Genomic DNA, 19,934 nt, shown 5'->3' with positions numbered 1-19,934 from the left:
ACTGCTTTACCCTCATCCACCTGTTTGGTCACCTTCTCAAAGAACTCAATAAGGTTTGTGAGGCATGACCTACCCTTCACAAAACCGTGTTGACTATCTCTAATCAAGTTATTCCTTTCCAGATGATTATACATCCTATAAACCTTTCCAAAATGTTGCCCACAACAGAAGTAAGGCTCACTGGTCTATAGTTACCTGGGTTGTCTCTACTCGCCTTCTTGAACAAGGGGACAACATTTGCTATCCTCCAGTCTTCTGGCACTATTCCTGTAGACAAAGATAACTTAAAGATCAAAGCCAAAGGCTCAGCAATCTCCTCCCTAGCTTCCCAGAGAATCCTAGGATAAATCCCATCTGGCCCAGGGGACTTATCTATTTTCACACTTTCCAGAATTGCTAACACCTCCTCCTTATGAACCTCAAGCCCTTCTAGTCTAGTAGCCTGAATCTCAGTATTCTCCTCGACAACATTATCTTTTTACTGTGTGAATACTGACGAGAAATATTCATTTAGCACCTCTCCTATCTCCTCGGACTCCACGCACAACTTCCCACTACTGTCCTTGACTGGCCCTACTCTTACCCTAGTCATTCTTTTATTCCTGACATATCTATAGAAAGCTTTCGGGTTATCCTTGATCCTACCTGCCAAAGACTTCTCATGTCCCCTCCTGGCTCTTCTTAGCTCTCTCTTTAGGTCCTTCCTGGCTAACCTGTAACTCTCGAGCGCCCTAACTGAACCTTCATGTCTCATCTTTACATAAGCCTCCTTCTTCCTCTTGACAAGTGTTTCGACTGCTTTAGTAAACCACGGTTCCCTTGCTCGACCACTTCCTCCCTGCCTGACAGGTACATACTTATCAAGGACACGCAGTAGCTGTTCCTTGAACAAGCTCCACATTTCCACTGTGCCCATCCCCTGCAGTTTTCCTCTCCATCCGATGTATCCTAAGTCTTGCCTTATCGCATCATTATTGCCTTTCCCCCAGATATAACTCTTGCTCTGCGGTATATACCTATCCCTTGCCATCACTAAAGTAAACGTAATCGAATTGTGGTCACTACCTCCAAATCTAACACCTGTCCTGGTACCAAATTCAATATGGCCTCGTCTCTCATTGGCCTATCTACATATTGTGTCAGGAAACCCTCCTGCACACATTGGACAAAAACAGACCCATCTAAATAACTCAAACTATAGCGTTTCCAGTCAATATTTGGAAAGTTAAAGTCCCCCATAACAACTACCCTGTTGCTTTCGCTCCTATCCAGAATCATCTTTGCAATCCTTTCCTCTAAATCTCTGGAACTTTTCAGAGGCCCTACCTCGAAGAACCTACCTCGGACATCCCTCCTATATCTCCCACCCTGAACCTTATACTTATGCCCCCTTGTAACAGCTACATCCACCTGAGGAAATAGTCTCTGAACATCCACTCTATCTATCCCCCTCATCATCTTATAAACCTCTATTAAGTCACCTCTCATCCTCCTCCGCTCCAAAGAGAAAAGCCCTAGCTCCCTCAACCTTTCTTCATAAGACCTATCCTGCAAACCAGGCAGCATCCTGGTAAATCTCCTTTGCACCCTTTCCAATGCTTCCACATCCTTCCTATAGTGAGGTGATCAGAACTGCACACAATACTCCAAATGTGGTCTCACCAGGGTCCTGTACAGTTGCAGCATAACCCCGCGTCTCTTAAACTCAATCCCCCCGTTAATAAACGCTAACACACTATAAGCCTTCTTCACGGCTCTATCCACTTGAGTGGCAACCTTCAGAGATCTGTGGACATGAACCCCAAGATCTCTCTGTTCCTCCACATTCCTCAGAACCCTGCCATTGACCCTGTAATCCGCATTCAAATTTTTTCTACCAAAACGAATCACCTCGCACTTATCAGCGTTAAACTCCATCTGCCATTTCTCGGCCCAGCTCTGCATCCTATCAGTGTCTCTTTGCAGCCTACAACAGCCCTCCACCTCATCCACTACTCCACCAATCTTGGTGTCATCAGCAAATTTACTGACCCACCCTTCAGCCCCCTCCTCCAAGTCATTGCTAAAAATCACAAATAGCAGAGGACCCAGCACTGATCCCTGTGGTACACCGCTGGTAACTGGTCTCCAGTCTGAAAATCTTCCATCCACCACCACTCTCTGTCTTCTATGTGATAGCCAGTTACTTATCCAATTGGCCAAATTTCCCTCTATCCCACACCTCCTTACTTTCTTCATGAGCCGACCATGGGGAACCTTATCAAACGCCTTACTAAAATCCATGTATACTACATCAACTGCTCTACCTTCATCTACACACTTAGTTACCTCCTCAAATAATTCAATCAGATTTGTGAGGCAAGACCTACCCTTCACAAATCCGTGTTGACTATCCCGGATTAAGCTGCATCTTTCCAAATGGTCATAAATCCTATCCTTCAGGACCTTTTCCATTAACTTACCCACCACCTAAGTAAGGCTAACTGGCCTATATTTACCAGGGTCATTCCTATTCCCTTTCTTGAACAGCGGAACAACATTTGCCACTCTCCAGTCCTCTGGGACTATCCCCGTGGACAGTTAGGACCCAAAGATCAAAGCCAAAGGCTCTGCAATCTCATCCCTTGCCTCCCAAAGAATCCTTGGATATATCCCATCTGGCCCAGGGGACTTGTTGACCCTCAGGTTTTTCAAAATTGCTAATACATCCTTCCTCAGAATATCTACCTCCTCCAGCCTACCTGCCTGTATCACACTCTCATCCTCAAAAACATGGCCCCTCTCCTTGGTGAACACTGAAGAAAAGTATTAATTCAACGCCTCTCCTATCTCTTCTGACTCCATGCACAAGTTCCCACTACTGTCCTTGACCGGCCCTACCCTCACCCTGGTCATTCTTTTATTTCTCACATAAGAGTAAAAAGCCTTGGGGTTTTCCTGGATCCGACCCGCCAAAGACTTCTCATGCCCCCTCCTCGTTCTCCTAAGCCCTTTTGTCAGTTCATTCCTTGCTACCTTGTAACCCTCAAGCGACCCAACTGAACCTTGTTTTCTCATCCTTACATACGCTTCCTTTTTCCTCTTGACAAGACATTCAACCTCTTTTGTGAACCATGGTTCCCTCACACGGCCATTTCCTCCCTGCCTGACAGGGACATGCCTATCAAGGACAAGCTCCACTTTTCATTTGTGCCTTTCCCTGACAGTTTCTGTTCCCATCTTATGCTCCCTAATTCTTGCCTAATCGCATCATAATTACCCCTCCCCCAATTATAAACCTTGCCCTGCCGTATGGCCCTATCCCTCTCCATTGCAATAGTGAAAGACACCGAATTGTGATCACTATCTCCAAAGTGCTCTCTCACAAATAAATCTAACACTTGGCCTGGTTCATTACCCAGTACCAAATCCAATGTGGCTCCACCTCTTGTCGGCCTATTCACATATTGTGTCAGGAAACCCTCCTGCACACACTGTACAAAAACTGCCCCATCCGAACTGTTCGACCTATAGAGGTTCCAATGAATATTTGGAAAGTTAAAGTCACCCATGACAACTACCCTGAGACCTCCACACCTATCCATAATCTGTTTTGCAATTTCTTCCTCCACATCTCTATTTCTATTTGGGGGCCTATAGAAAACTCCTAACAACCTGACCGCTCCTTTTCTTTTTCTAACTTCGGCCCATATTACCTCAGTCGGCAGATCCCCTTCAAACTGCCTTTCTGCAGCTGTTAAACTATCCTTGATTAACAATGCTACTCCTCCACCTCTTTTACCACCTTCTCTACTCTTACTGAAACATCTAAACCCCGGAACTTCCAACAACCATTCCTGTCCCTGTCCTAACCATGTCTCCGTAATGGCCACAACATCGTAGTCCCAAGTACCAATCCAGGCTCCAAGTTCACCTACCTTATTCCGGATGCTCCTTGCATTGAAGTAGACACACTTCAACCCACATTCCTGCCTGCCGGTACACTCCTGCGACCTTGATACCCTCCTCAGTACCTCACTACTCTCGACACTGGCTTCTGGGGTACAGCTCGTTTTCCCAGCCCCCTGACAAATTAGTTTAAACCCCCCCCCCCCCCCCACCCGACGAACCGTAGCAAATTTCCCTCCGAGGATATTGGCGCCCCTCTGGTTCAGGTGCAAACCGTCCTGTCTGTACAGGTCCCACCTTCCCCATAATGTGCTCCAATTATCCACGTACCTGAAACCCTCCCTCCTACACCATCCCTGCAGCCACGTGTTTATCTGCACTCTCTCCCTGTTCCTCACCTCACTAGCACGTGGCACCGGCAACGAACCAGAGATGACAACATGGTTTGTCCCGGCTCTCAGCTTCCACCTTGGCTCCCTAAATTCCTGTTTTAAATCCCCGTCCCTTCTCTTACATATGTCGTTGGTACCGATGTGTACCACGACTTGTGACTGCTCCCCCTCCCCCTTAAGGATTCTGAAAACACGGTCCGAGACGTCACGGACCCTGGCACCCGGGAGGCAACATACCACCCGTGAGTCTCTTTCGCTGCCACAGAACCGTCTATTTGTCCCTCTAACTATCGAGCCCCCAATAACTATTGCTATCCTGCTCCCCCTCCTTCCCTTCTGAGCCACAGGGACGGACTCAGTGCTGGAGATCTGTTCACCGTGGCTTACCCCTGGTAGGTCGTCCCCCTCAACAGTATCCAAAGCGGTATACTTGTTACTAAGGGGAACGACCACAGGGGATCCCTGCACTGACTGCTTCCTCCCAGCCCCTCTCACCGTCACCCATCTAGCTTGATTCTTCGGAGTAACTACATCCCTGAAGCTTCTATCTATGACCACCTCTGACTCCCGAATGATCCGAAGTTCATCCAGCTCCAGCTCCAGTTCCCTAACGCGGTTTCTGACGAACTGGATATGGGTGCACTTCCCACAGGTGAAATCAGCAGGGCCACTGAAGGTGTCCCTCACCTCAAACATTCTGCAGGAGGAACATTGCACTGCCTTCCCTGCCATCCCCTCTAGATAAAAAAAGAAAAAGAAAGAAAGAGCTTACCTGTTATTCACTCTACCCCTTAGGTTAAAGCAGGTGGAAGGGTGGGATACACTACAAGTGTAGTGTCTAGCGTTTAGAAACTGCCCAACTTAAATACAGGTAAAAATAAAACACTTAACCAGCAACCACTGCGCCCCACACGAGAACAGCAATCAGCTGTTATGGGGCTGCGCAAACAATTTAAATCTTTACTACTTACCCAGCAGTCACTCTGTCCTCACTCCGACCGGATTCAGCTGGAAACTCCCAACAGGAAGTTGTAAAACAAATGTACTCCCCTTCTCAGCAAGCACTCACTCAGCAACCACTGCGCCCCACATGATAACACCTCAGGGAAATGAAAAGCTACTTACCAGTCACTAGCCAATCACTTACCTGCAGGCTGTGACGTCACGGTTCAATATCAGTGTCAATTATTGGATGCTTAACATAAATGAGACAACTAATTGGAATGTCTCTTAACCCATTACTTAACATCTGTGTCCTGAGGTATCTGGGCTGAGTCTCTGTGTCCTGAGGGATCTGGGCTGAGTCTCTGTGTCCTGAGGGATCTGGGCTGAGTCTCTGTGTCCAGGTGCTTTGGTTTGTTCCCAGTGATCCTGGAATACACCTGGATATTTTCCAAGCTGCTCGCCGAGGCTTCCAGTGCTCATTCAGAAAGTCTATTGCCAATCTAAGAGGACAACTCGTAGCCAGTCACACCCCAGCAGGTTATGACCAGGCCCCTGCACCATGGCCAAAGGTAGTTAGACAATCAGTTGCCGTGGGTTACCGGGGTCACGGGGGTTCATACAATGCTGAGTGGTTCACCTGTGTTTGTCGCCAATGTGGCCTTGGTGATGGGCCGAGTGAGTGACAGGATTCCTGTGTGGAGGCGGCGAAGGGTCTGCTGACTAGCGGTGGATACGACAGCATCGTGCGCACCTCCACCTGCTGACTATTGGTGGATACGACAGCACCGTGCGCACCTCCACCTGCTGACTATTGGTGGATACGACAGCACCGTGCGCACCTCCACCTGCTGACTATTGGTGGATACGACAGCACCGTGCGCACCTCCACCTGCTGACTAACGGTGGATACGACAGCACCGTGCGCACCTCCACCTGCTGACTAACGGTGGATCCGACAGCACCGTGCGCACCTCCACCTGCTGACTAACGGTGGATCCGACAGCACCGTGCGCACCTCCATCTGCTGACTATTGGTGGATACGACAGCACCGTGCGCACCTCCATCTGCTGACTATTGGTGGATACGACAGCACCGTGCGCACCTCCACCCCCAGAGGTGTCCATTCACCTGCAGATTGACCCTTAATCCCTTTATTCTTCAAAAAAACTATCTATCTTTATCCATTTCATGAAGGAGCCTCTACTGGGCAAGGAATTCCATAGATTCACAACCCTTTGGGTGAAGAAGTTCCTCCTAAACTCAGTCCTAAATCTATTTCCCCGTATTTTGAGGCTATGCCCCCTAGTTCTGCTTTCACCCGCCAGTGGAAACAACCTGCCCGCATCGATCCTTGGCTGTCGCTTGGTGCCCTGCCCTGGAATGTCGCTGGAGTCTGGTATAGAGATCCAGCAAAACGGTAGATATTATAGTCCATGAAACTTCGGAGTTCCTCAACCTCGTTTCCGCAGGACAGCATAAGCTCAATGGCCTGTTTCCTGTGTGTGGCCATGTAGCCAGATCCCTCAGCATCTCGGATAGCGATGACCCCAACCCGCCATGACCAGTCAGCCATCGCAGTCGTGAGATGAAATCCGTTACTGGTTTCCTCGGAGTTCGAACAGCCACGCTGAACGGGAACCATTGTATAATAACGGCTGGCTTGGGTCTCAATGATCAGACACCAGAGCTACTAATTCATCAAATGGAAACCAGAGTTCCGAGTACATGAGGCTTTTTATAAAACTGTCGGGTGTCAGGAGGATTACCTTTTGTCAATTCTCTCCCAAGATACCATTGGGCCTGGAAAAAGTACCTCTTGCGCTCTGCGTACTGACCCAGTCTGCCAGGCCTGTCTCAAAGGCCTGCAGTTTGCTGAAAAGCAGCATTTTGAAACTCGTTCCCACACGGTACTGCGAGGCAATCTTCCGCAACAGCTGGGGTATCCAGTAGACTACAGATTTTCCTTTTTCCTCATCGCCAGTTTAAGAGCAGGAAGCCAGTGGTAAGAAGAACATCGATTTAAATTAAGATCACATAAAGTCTGTCCATGACAGTGAATTATTTACACATGGCAATCACGGGCAGTACGGTAGCACAGTGGTTAGCACTGTGGCTTCACAGCTCCAGGGTCCCAGGTTCAATTCCGGCTTGGGTCACTGTCTGTGCGGAGTCTGCACGTCCTCCCCGTGTGTGCGTGGGTTTCCTCCGGGTGCTCCGGTTTCCTCCCACAGTCCAAAGATGTGCAGGTTAGGTGGATTTGCCGTGATAAATTGCCCTTAGTGTCCAAAATTGCCTTTAGTGTTGGGTGGGGTTACTGGGTTATGGGGATAGGGTGAGGGGGTGAGCTTGGGTAGGGTGCTCTTTCCAAGAGCCGGTGCAGACTCGATGGGCCGAATGGCCTCCTTCTACACTGTAAATTCTGTGAAATTCTATGTTGGGACAACCAACATGAAGGTCCCTGTCGGGTCGCTTTGATGTCCAATTTCAGAAGCCCGGCTCCCTGGGCCTCCAGCCACTCGCGGCGAAGTTGTTATTCCACTAGCCCCATGGGGAGATTAATCACAGTCTGTCCGTGGGCCGGGTGGGAGCGACTACACTGAACGTACCCCTAATGGCATCAGCTGTGTACTCACCGAGGTTAGGATGGCGCTGAATCCTTCCTGGCTCATTTCATGCTGGAATGAAGTCATATTGAACATTCCCGGAGTTCCTGTGGGATTCAAAACAATGAGAGAGTTTATTTTCGGAATCCCAGAATCACAGAGAGCAGAAGAGGCCCTTCAGCCCATCCAGTCAGCACCAACACATGAAAATCTCCTGCCCTGTCCACGCCGTCCAATTCCAGCACCTGACCCACAGCCTGGAATGTTGTAACCTGCCCAGCGCCATCCAGCTGCTTTTTAAAGGATGTGAGGCGACCCGCCTCCACCACCAGGCAGCGCGTCCCAGACCCTCACCCCCCTCCCAGGCAGCGCATCCCAGACCCTCACCCCCCTCCCAGGCAGCGCGTCCCAGACCCTCACCCCCCCTCCCAGGCAGCGCGTCCCAGACCCTCACCACCCTCCCAAGCAGCGTGTTCCAGACCCTCACCACCCTCCCAGGCAGCGCATCCCAGACCCTCACCACCCTCCCAGGCAGCGCGTCCCAGACCCTCACCCCCCCCTCCCAGGCAGCGCGTTCCAGACCCTCACCACCCTCCCAGGCAGCGCATCCCAGACCCTCACCCCCCTCCCAGGCAGCGCGTCCCAGACCCTCACCCCCCTCCCAGGCAGCGCATCCCAGACCCTCACCCCCCTCCCAGGCAGCGCGTTCCAGACCCTCACCCCCCTCCCAGGCAGTGTGTTCCAGACCCTCACCCCCCTCCCAGGCAGCGCATTCCAGACCCTCACCCCCCTCCCAGGCAGCACATCCCAGACCCTCACCCCCCTCCCAGGCAGCGCATCCCAGACCCTCACCCCCCTCCCAGGCAGCGGGTCCCAGACCCTCACCACCCTCCCAGGCAGCGCATCCCAGACCCTCACCCCCCTCCCAGGCAGCGCGTCCCAGACCCTCACCCCCCTCCCAGGCAGCGCGTTCCAGACCCTCACCCCCCTCCCAGGCAGCGCGTCCCAGACCCTCACCCCCCTCCCAGGCAGCGCGTCCCAGACCCTCACCCCCCTCCCAGGCAGCGCGTCCCAGACCCTCACCCCCCCTCCCAGGCAGCACGTTCCAGACCCTCAACCCCCTCCCAGGCAGCGCGTTCCAGACCCTCACCCCCCTCCCAGGCAGCGCGTTCCAGACCCTCACCCCCCTCCCAGGCAGCACATCCCAGACCCTCACCCCCCTCCCAGGCAGCGCATCCCAGACCCTCACCCCCCTCCCAGGCAGCGGGTCCCAGACCCTCACCACCCTCCCAGGCAGCGCGTTCCAGACCCTCACCACCCTCCCAGGCAGCGCGTCCCAGACCCTCACCCCCCTCCCAGGCAGTGCGTTCCAGACCCTCACCCCCCTCCCAGGCAGCGCGTTCCAGACCCTCACCCCCCTCCCAGGCAGCGCGTTCCAGACCCTCACCCCCCTCCCAGGCAGCACATCCCAGACCCTCACCCCCCTCCCAGGCAACGGGTCCCAGACCCTCACCACCCTCCCAGGCAGCGCGTCCCAGACCCTCACCACCCTCCCAGGCAGCGCGTCCCAGACCCTCACCCCCCTCCCAGACAGCGCGTCCCAGACCCTCACCCCCCTCCCAGGCAGCGCGTCCCAGACCCTCACTCCCCCTCCCAGACAGCGCGTCCCAGACCCTCACCACCCTCCCAGGCAGCGCGTTCCAGACCCTCACCACCCTCCCAGGCAGCGCGTCCCAGACCCTCACCCCCCTCCCAGGCAGCGCGTTCCAGACCCTCACCCCCCTCCCAGACAGCGCGTCCCAGACCCTCACCCCTCTCCCAGGCAGCGCGTTCCAGACCCTCACCACCCTCCCAGGCAGCGCGTTCCAGACCCTCACCCCCCTCCCAGGCAGCGCGTCCCAGACCCTCACCCCCCTCCCAGGCAGCGCGTTCCAGACCCTCACCACCCTCCCAGGCAGCGCGTTCCAGACCCTCACCACCCTCCCAGGCAGCGCGTCCCAGACCCTCACCACCCTCCCAGGCAGCGCGTTCCAGACCCTCACCCCCCTCCCAGGCAGCGCGTCCCAGACCCTCACCACCCTCCCAGGCAGCGCGTCCCAGACCCTCACCCCCCTCCCAGGCAGCGCGTCCCAGACCCTCACCCCCCTCCCAGGCAGCGCGTCCCAGACCCTCACCCCCCTCCCAGGCAGCGCGTTCCAGACCCTCACCACCATCCCAGGCAGCGCGTTCCAGACCCTCACCCCCCTCCCAGGCAGCGCATCCCAGACCCTCACCCCCCTCCCAGGCAGCGGGTCCCAGACCCTCACCACCCTCCCAGGCAGCGGGTCCCAGACCCTCACCACCCTCCCAGGCAGCGCATCCCAGACCCTCACCCCCCTCCCAGGCAGCGCGTCCCAGACCCTCACCACCCTCCCAGGCAGCGCGTCCCAGACCCTCACCCCCCTCCCAGGCAGCGCGTCCCAGACCCTCACCCCCCTCCCAGGCAGCGCGTCCCAGACCCTCACCCCCCTCCCAGGCAGCGCGTTCCAGACCCTCACCACCATCCCAGGCAGCGCGTTCCAGACCCTCACCCCCCTCCCAGGCAGCGCATCCCAGACCCTCACCCCCCTCCCAGGCAGCGGGTCCCAGACCCTCACCACCCTCCCAGGCAGCGGGTCCCAGACCCTCACCACCCTCCCAGGCAGCGCATCCCAGACCCTCACCCCCCTCCCAGGCAGCGCGTCCCAGACCCTCACCCCCCTCCCAGGCAGCGCGTTCCAGACCCTCACCCCCCTCCCAGGCAGCGCGTCCCAGACCCTCACCCCCCTCCCAGGCAGCGCGTCCCAGACCCTCACCCCCCTCCCAGGCAGCGCGTCCCAGACCCTCACCCCCCTCCCAGGCAGCACGTTCCAGACCCTCACCCCCCTCCCAGGCAGCGCGTTCCAGACCCTCACCCCCCTCCCAGGCAGCGCGTTCCAGACCCTCACCCCCCTCCCAGGCAGCACATCCCAGACCCTCACCCCCCTCCCAGGCAGCGCATCCCAGACCCTCACCCCCCTCCCAGGCAGCGGGTCCCAGACCCTCACCACCCTCCCAGGCAGCGCGTTCCAGACCCTCACCACCCTCCCAGGCAGCGCGTCCCAGACCCTCACCCCCCTCCCAGGCAGTGCGTTCCAGACCCTCACCCCCCTCCCAGGCAGCGCGTTCCAGACCCTCACCCCCCTCCCAGGCAGCGCGTTCCAGACCCTCACCCCCCTCCCAGGCAGCACATCCCAGACCCTCACCCCCCTCCCAGGCAGCGGGTCCCAGACCCTCACCACCCTCCCAGGCAGCGCGTCCCAGACCCTCACCACCCTCCCAGGCAGCGCGTCCCAGACCCTCACCCCCCTCCCAGACAGCGCGTCCCAGACCCTCACCCCCCTCCCAGGCAGCGCGTCCCAGACCCTCACTCCCCCTCCCAGACAGCGCGTCCCAGACCCTCACCACCCTCCCAGGCAGCGCGTTCCAGACCCTCACCACCCTCCCTGGCAGCGCGTCCCAGACCCTCACCCCCCTCCCAGGCAGCGCGTTCCAGACCCTCACCCCCCTCCCAGACAGCGCGTTCCAGACCCTCACCCCCCTCCCAGGCAGCGCGTCCCAGACCCTCACCACCCTCCCAGGCAGCGCGTCCCAGACCCTCACCCCCCTCCCAGGCAGCGCGTCCCAGACCCTCACCCCCCTCCCAGGCAGCGCGTCCCAGACCCTCACCACCCTCCCAGGCAGCGCATCCCAGACCCTCACCCCCCTCCCAGGCAGCGCGTTCCAGACCCTCACCCCCCTCCCAGGCAGCGCGTTCCAGACCCTCACCACCATCCCAGGCAGCGCGTTCCAGACCCTCACCCCCCTCCCAGGCAGCGCGTCCCAGACCCTCACCCCCCTCCCAGGCAGCGCGTCCCAGACCCTCACCACCCTCCCAGGCAGCGCATCCCAGACCCTCACCCCCCTCCCAGGCAGCGCGTTCCAGACCCTCACCCCCCTCCCAGGCAGCGCGTTCCAGACCCTCACCACCATCCCAGGCAGCGCGTTCCAGACCCTCACCCCCCTCCCAGGCAGCACGTTCCAGACCCTCACCCCCCTCCCAGGCAGCGGGTCCCAGGCCCTCACCCCCCTCCCAGGCAGCGCGTTCCAGACCCTCACCACCCTCAGAGAAAAAAAGGTTTTCCTTAAATCCCCCCGAAACCTCCTTCCCTTCACCTTGAACACGGGGGCTGACACAGTGGGTGAGCACTGCTGCCTCACAGCGTCAGGGACCCGGGTTCGATTCCGGCATTGGGTCACTGTCTGTGCGGAGTCTGCACGTCCTCCCTGTGTGTGCGTGGGTTTCCTCCGGGTGCTCCGGTTTCCTCCCACAGTCCCGAAAGACGTGCTGTTAGGTGGATTGGCCGTGATAAATTGCCCTTAGGGTGGGGTTACAGGACGAGGACTGGGCCTCGGTAGGGGTTCTCTTTCAAAGTGTCGGCTTGATGAGCCAAATGGTGTCTTTCTCCGCGGTAGAGATCCCATGATTCTATGGCCTTGTTACCCCCCTCATAACTGACCCTTCAGCTAAGCTGCTCCCTATCCACCCTGTCCCTGCCCCATAGAATCCTGTCCACCTCGATCAGGTCGCCCTCAGTCTTCTCTGCTCCAGCGAACACAACCCAGGCCTATCCAACCTCTCTTCATAACGGAAATGTTCCACCCCAGGCACCATCCTGGTGAATCTCCTCTGCCCCCCCCTCCAGTGCAATCACATCCTTCCTATAATGTGGCGACCAGAATTGCACACAGTACTCCCGCTGTGGCCTCACCAAAGTTCTGTACATCTCCCAGGGTAGAGGGGTCAATTACTAGGGGGCACAGGTTTAAGGTGCGAGGGGCAAGGTTTCGAGTAGATGTACGAGGCAGGTTTTTTACACAGAGGGTAGTGGGTGCCTTGAACTCACTACCGGAGGAGGTGGTGACATTTAAGGGGCATCTTGACAAATGTATGAATAGGATGGGAATAGAGGGATACGGACCCAGGAAGTGTAGAAGATTGTAGTTTAGTCGGGCAGCATGGTCGGCATGGGCTTGGAGGGCCGAAGGGCCTGTTCCTGTGCTGTACATTTCTTTGTTCTTTGTTCTAACTCCAACAGGACCTCCCTGCTTTTGTAATCTACGCCCTGGAGTACTGAGATTGCTAAAAGTGAGTGTCCCATGTGCCTTTTTCACCACCCGATTAACCTGCCCTCTGTCTTCAGGCATCTCTGGACAAACACTCCAAGGTCTCTTTGTTCCTTGGTGTTTCCAGTATCCGGCCATTCATTGAATATTTCCCTGTCACATGACCGATTCCAAATTCTATCTACCACTTTTCTGCCCATTGAACCATGCCGTGTATATCTTCGTGTAACTCGAGACTCTCAGTGTATCTGTTCACCACCCGGCCAATCTTTGCGACATCCGGAAACTTACTGATCCCCCCCCCCACTTAGTCATCTATGTCATTTATATAAATGACAAAATAGGGGACCCAGCACAGATCCCTGTGGTACCCCACTGGTCACTGGCTCCCAGTCACTAACGCAGCCGTCTGTCATCACCCTCTGTCTCCCACAGCAAAGCCAATTCGAAATCCACCTGATCAAGGTGAAAATGAAATGAAATGAAGAACACTTATTGTCACAAGTAGGCTTTAAATGAAGTTACCGTGAAAAGCCCCTAGTCGCCACATTCCTGCTGGTACGGGAATTGAACCGTGCTGTTGGCCTGCCTTGGTCTGCTTTCAAAGCCAGCGATTTAGCCCTGTGCTAAACCAGCCCGTTACCCTCGATCCCAATGCATTTCCTTTCTTTATAAGTCTCCCATGTGAAACCTAGTGAAAGGCATCGCTGAAATCCATGTGGGAATTGAATTGGTCACACTGCCCCTTTTTACATTTCAGTAGTCTGGTTTAATCTAGAAGTTGTGCAGCAGGTTAATAAGGGACTGCCCCATGCACTGACTGGCAATCACCTAAAGATTAATCAGGAGGCGAAAGGTGCTGTTTGCCGTTGTTTTGTTCTAAAGTTATCAAGTGTGTCAGTCATCCCAGGCCTATCCAAGAAGGGGATTCCGGTGGCGGCCATGGAGGAGGAGGTCGTAGCCGGACATTTTGGATCTTTTTGCCCAATGTTTCTTGAATTTTATTTGATAAATGGGGAGTGGATGGGACAGTGAGGAGGAATCCCACACCAGAATATAGAGACGTGGACCAGAAGTGGTCGTATAAGAAGGGAAACTCAAGCAGAGAAGGCACGTGTAAAACCCACAGCACAGAAAAACATGGCGGAGGTGCAGGGTACCGGCTCAGCGACCCAGTGCTCAACGGAGCAGCTGGTCAAATTTCGCCAAGCAAAAGGAGGAAGGTCGAGACCCGATCAAGGCTTCGATCGACCGGGTGGAGCAGGGGCTGAATGCCCAAGGTCGGGAGATCCAGAAGGTTGAGGAGAAGGCGGTCGAGCACGAGGAACACCTGAGCTGGAGTTACCTGTGGGGCTGATGAGGGATCAGCATAAAAGGCTACTGGAGACGCTGGAGGACCTGGAGAACAGGTCCCGTTGACAGAACTTGAGGATCGTCGGGCTCCCTTAGGGCTGCGAAGGAACGGAAGCAAGGGCATATGTGGCGAATATGCTCAAGACGTTAATGCGTGATGGGACATTTGCCCGACTCTTGGAAATGGATAGAGCGCGCAGAAAGCTTGCGAGGAGACTGCGTGTGAACGAGCCGCCGAGGGTGAATGCACCGGTTCCTGGATAAGGAACAGATTTTGCGGAGAGCCAAGCAGACACGGAGCTGCAAGTGGGAGAACAGCGAGCTGGGCATCTACCAGGACCTGGCCAAAAGAAGAGCGGGATTCAACCGAGTAAAACCGGCCCTTTGCAAGAAGAAAGTGAAGTTTGGGCTGAGTTATCCAGCTCGTTTATGGGTCACTTGTGAAGATCAGGAACTCTATTTTGAGTCACCGGACGAGACGACGGACTTTATTAAAAGTAAAGGGCTGGCAGGTGACTGAGGAACTGAACTCTTGGGACGGGTAATCCTGTATCGATTTTGTTTTTCTCGCTTTTGAACTGTATGTGAAAGGTTTTTGATATTGATTCTTGGGCTGATGCTGAGTTTTGTAAGTTAAGCCAGGGCTGGTGGGGGGAGGGTGGGGGAATCTTCTTTGTCTTTTCTCTGTGTTTGGCTGGAACTGTGTTTTTTGAATATGTATGTCCGAGCGGGGGAGGGGGGGAACAATAGTGGATTTTGGCACCATTGGGTGGAGCTACCAGGCTAGCTGGGTGGGCTAGCTCACGGAAGCGCAGTGGGGGGTGAGCAGGTGATAAGTTTGCTAAAGGGGGTTGGAATTGTTGTGCTGTTAATGGGGGGGTGGGGGGGGGGAGAATTTCTCTGCTGACAGGGGAGGGATGATTGCTGGGCGACAAATGGGAGGTCGAAGGTGGTTGGTGCCGAAGGGCAGGTCTGCGGGGGCGCGGGGCGGTTCGGGGGGACGAAATGCTTCCTGGTCAGGCTGATCACGTGGAACGTTAGAGGGCTGAATGGGCCGGTTAAGAGGGCTCGCGGGCTCTCACAGTTGAGGGGATTGAAGGCGGATGTGGCAAAGCTACAGTGGATACACCTGAGGGTGACAGGTCAGACCAGACTGACCAAGGGGGGGGTCGGGCCGGTATTTCACTTGCGCTTGGACTCTAAGACCAGGGGGTGTCATTTGAGGCGGGGAAAATAGTTGCGGATATGGAGGTGGGTATATCATGGTCAGCGGGAAGTTGGAGGGGGTGCCGGTGGTGCTTGTGAATGTCTACGCACCAAACTGGGATGATGCGGAGTTTACAAGACGGGTGTTAGGTGGCGATTTTCGGAGTGTCGGAAGGTGCAGCGGAGAGTGAGAGAGGCTGACGTCCTGGAGACGGACATTGTTAGCGTGGAGGGTCTCCGAGCCCCCGGGTTCACAGATCTGGCTGCTTTCTCAGACTGGAGGAGATAAAGTTTGCCCGATGAGGGTTAATCGCAGGGTTGGTCCGCAGGTGGCATCGACATGGTTAGAGAAATCTGCCAGCAGGGGTGGGGGGCTAGATTATTGTTTCGAGGAGGTGGGACTTGAGGGAGGGATGCCTCGCTCTCGCACACCATCTCGCTCTCGCACACCGTCTCAGCACATGTCAGTGCAACACGTTTAAATTTGTATTTGTTTTGTTTACTGTTATTATTAGAAAATTATAAGTGTCTTAATAAAGAATTTGTCGAAAGAAAAGGGAACTGACCGCTCCCACTGACCGCTCCCACTGACCGCTCCTGCCGACCGCTCCCGCCGACCGTTCCCGCCGACCGCTCCCGCCGACCGCTCCCGCCGACCGCTCCCGCCGACCGCTCCCACCGACCGCTCCCACCGACCGCTCCCAGTGACCGCTCCCGCCGACCGCTCCCGCCGACCGTTCCCACCGACCGCTCCCGCCGACCGCTCCCACCGACCGCTCCCGCCGACCGCTCCCACCGACCGCTCCCGCCGACCGCTCCCACCGACCGCTCCCGCCGACCGCTCCCACCGACCGCTCCCAGTGACCGCTCCCACTGACCGCTCCCTCTCGCACCCCGCCTCGCTCTCGCACACCTTCCCCCTCTCGCACACCTTCCCCCTCGCTCTCGCACACCGCCTCGCTCTCGCACACCGCCTCGCTCTCACACGCCGCCTCGTTCTCGCACACCGCCTCGTTCTCGCACACCGCCTCGCTCTCGCACACCGCCTCATTCTCACACACCGCCAAAGTCTCGCACACCGCCTCGCTCTTGCACACCACCTCGCTCTCGCACACCGCCTCGCTCTCGCACACCACCTCGCTCTCGCACACCGGCTCGCTCTCGCACACCGCCTCGCTCTCGCACACCGCCTCGCTCTCGCACACCGTCTCGCTCTCGCACACCGTCTCGCTCTCGCACACCGCCTCGCTCTCGCACACACCGCCTCGCTCTCGCACACCGTCACGCTCTCGCACACCGCCTCGCTCTCGCACACCGTCTCGCTCTCGCACACCGTCTCGCTCTCGCACACCGTCTCGCTCTCGCACACCGCCTCGCTCTCGCACACACCGCCTCGCTCTCGCACACCGTCACGCTCTCGCACACCGCCTCGCTCTCGCACACCGCCTCGCTCTCGCACACCGCCTCGCTCTCGCACACCGCCTCGCTCTCGCACACCGCCTCGCTCTCACCACCGCCTCGCTCTCGCACACCGCCTCGCTCTCGCACACCGCCTCGCTCTCGCACACCGCCTCGCTCTCGCACACCGCCTCGCTCTCGCACACCGCCTCGCTCTCGCACACCGCCTCGCTCTCGCACACCGCCTCGCTCTCGCACACCGTCTCGCTCTCGCACACCGCCTCGCTCTCACCACCGCCTCGCTCTCACCACCGCCTCGCTCTCGCACACCGCCTCGCTCTCGCACACCGCCTCGCTCTCGCACACCGCCTCGCTCTCGCACACCGCCTCGCTCTCGCACACCGCCTCGCTCTCGCACACCGCCTCGCTCTCGCACACCGCCTCGCTCTCACACACCGCCTCGCTCTCACACACCGCCTCGCTCTCACACACCGCCTCTCTCTTGCACACATTCTTTTGCATACTGATACAGTCTAAATTATCTTCTTTTCAGACGCACTCAGTAGCACCTTCAATGTTGAAGATCTTTGCCTGCAGCTTCTCCTGGATGGTTTTGAGGGCGTCGAAGTTTTCAATGGAGAAAACAGTGTCATTGGTGTTGTTTGAGGCAATAATCTGTAACTCTCGCTGTCCATCAGGAGTCTGGAAATCAGGTCCCACCTGACAGAGCAGAGTGGGAGCCCAGGCATGGGGGAGGGGGAAAGAAGAAAGAGAATGAAGATAGAATATAGAGAACTGGACAGCACAGTACAGGCCCTTCGGCCCACTCTCACACACACACACACACACACAGACACACACGCACACAGGCACACATGCACACAGACACACACACACACACAGACATAGCCACACACACACACATCGACACACACACACAGTAATGCGGCTGTTTTAGCACAGTGGGCTAAACAGCTGGCTTGTAAAACAGAACAAGGCCAGCAGCGTGGGTTCAATTCCCGTACCAGCCTCCCCGAACAGGTGGCGGAATGTGGCGACAAGGGGCTTTTCACGGTAACTTAATTTGAAGCCTACTTGTGACAATAAGTGATTATTATGAATGTACAAATTTGTTTGTACTTTATTTTCTAAATGTTATTAAAGATCCGAGGGACAAAATCCGAGGCACTGTCTCTGCTGAAGATATGATTGAGGGGTCGTAAAAGTGAGGGAATTTTTGATTCTAGCCATTTACTTGTTTACAGTGTCATGTGAGAGTACCTTTAAGAAATGGATGTTTACGAAATGTGCCTTTAAGAAATGGGTGTTTATCAGTGATGTCAGAGAGTGGGTGGAGCTGGGCTGTCGGTCAGCTTTTTACTTTCGTTTTAGGCTGTTTGCTGCAGGGTGTGTTTTAGTTTCCTTTTCAGAGCTGGATAGCTGCAGTCACAGCCAGAATCTCTCTCTGTAATCTAAAGACTGTAAATCGATCCTTTGGTGATTTAAAACTAATAACTGCTCTCAGTAGTAACTTTAACCTGATGTGCTACTGTTTAAAGGTTTTGTTTTTGAAGTTTTATGGATGTTAAAAGGAAAGCTGAAAGGATTACTTAGTGTTGTATTCTTTGGGGGGTGTATTTGAATTAATGGTTGCTAAGATGTTCACTGTATGTTTTAAAAACATCGAAACAAACCGGTTGGACTTTAACCTGGTGTTGTAAGACTTCTTACTGTGCTCACCCCAGTCCAACGCCGGCATCTCCACATCATGTTTTAAAAAGGTTGACTTGAGTTCATAGAATAAACAGTGTTTTGCTTTAAGAAATACTTTTCCATTTCTGCTGTCCCACACCTGTAGAGTGGGCCGTGCGCTCCCCATACCACAATCTAGTGAAAGTTGTGGGTCAGGTGATCTCCATGATGCACTTTGGGGTTCTCTAAACCCTGGCCCATAACAACAGAAAGATTGTTCATGGAATATTGTTTACAGAAAGGATAGAGAACATCGAACATCGAACTGGACAGCACAGTACAGGCCCTTCGGCCCGCGATATTGTGCCGAAAAAGTCTGAAACTAAGATTAAATCAACCTACTCCCAACCATTCTAGTGCACCTCATATGCCTATCCAATAACCGCTTGAAAGTTCTTAAAGTGTCCGACTCCACTATCACAGCAGGCAGTCCATTCCACACCCTAACCACTCTCTGAGTAAAGAACCTACCTCGGACATCCCTCCTAGATCTCCCACCCTGAACCTTTTGGTTATGCCCCCTTGTAACAGCTACATCCACCTGAGGAAATAGTCTCTGAACATCCACTCTTTTATCTATCCCCCTCATTATCTTATAAACCTCTATTAAGTCGCCTCTCATCCTCCTCCGCTCCAAAGAGAAAAGCCCTCGCTCCCTCAACCTTTCCTCATAAGACCTATCCTGCAAACCAGACAACATCCTGGTAAATCTCCTTTGCACCCTTTCCAATGCTTCCACATCCTTCCTATAATGAGGTGACCAGAACTGCACACAATACTCCAAATGTGGTCTCACCAGGGTCATGTATAGTTGCAGCATAACCCCACGGCTCTTAAACTCAAGCCCCCTGTTAATAAACGCTAACACACTATAGGCCTTCTTCACGGCTCTATCCACTTGAGTGGCAACCTTCAGAGATCTGTGGACATGAACCCCCAGATCTCTCTGTTCCTCCACATTCCTCAGAACCCTGCCGTTGACCCTGTAATCCGCATTCAAATTTGTCCTCCCAAAATGAATCACCTTGCACTTATCAGGGTTAAACTCCATCTGCCATTTTTCGGTCCAGCTCTGCATCATATCAATGTCTCTTTGCAGCCTACAACAGCCCTCCACCTCATCCACTACTCCACCAATCTTGGTGTCATCAGCAAATTTACTGACCCACCCTTCAGCCCCCTCCTCCAAGTCATTGATAAAAATCACAAATAGCAGAGGACCCAGCACTGATC

General features: G+C 55.1%; 1 protein-coding gene across 1 annotated transcript in view; it reads right to left on the bottom strand.

Annotated features, from left to right (window-relative positions):
- Positions 1-19,934, bottom strand: part of LOC140402256 (integrin alpha-X-like) — an 815,908-nt gene that overhangs the window by 165,437 nt on the left and 630,537 nt on the right. The window contains exons 9-10 of the mRNA XM_072489886.1: positions 17,519-17,669; positions 7,860-7,936 (exon numbers count right to left, since the gene is read on the bottom strand). Of these exons, the coding sequence (XP_072345987.1) occupies positions 7,860-7,936; positions 17,519-17,669 (228 nt within the window). The remainder of the gene's footprint in view (positions 1-7,859; positions 7,937-17,518; positions 17,670-19,934) is intronic.

This window comes from Scyliorhinus torazame, chromosome 25 (assembly GCF_047496885.1).
Source record: "Scyliorhinus torazame isolate Kashiwa2021f chromosome 25, sScyTor2.1, whole genome shotgun sequence".
In the NCBI taxonomy this organism is placed as follows: Eukaryota; Metazoa; Chordata; class Chondrichthyes; order Carcharhiniformes; family Scyliorhinidae; genus Scyliorhinus; species Scyliorhinus torazame.
The sequence above is the reverse complement of the archived record's forward strand: the minus strand, read 5'-3'. Positions and strand labels throughout refer to the sequence as shown.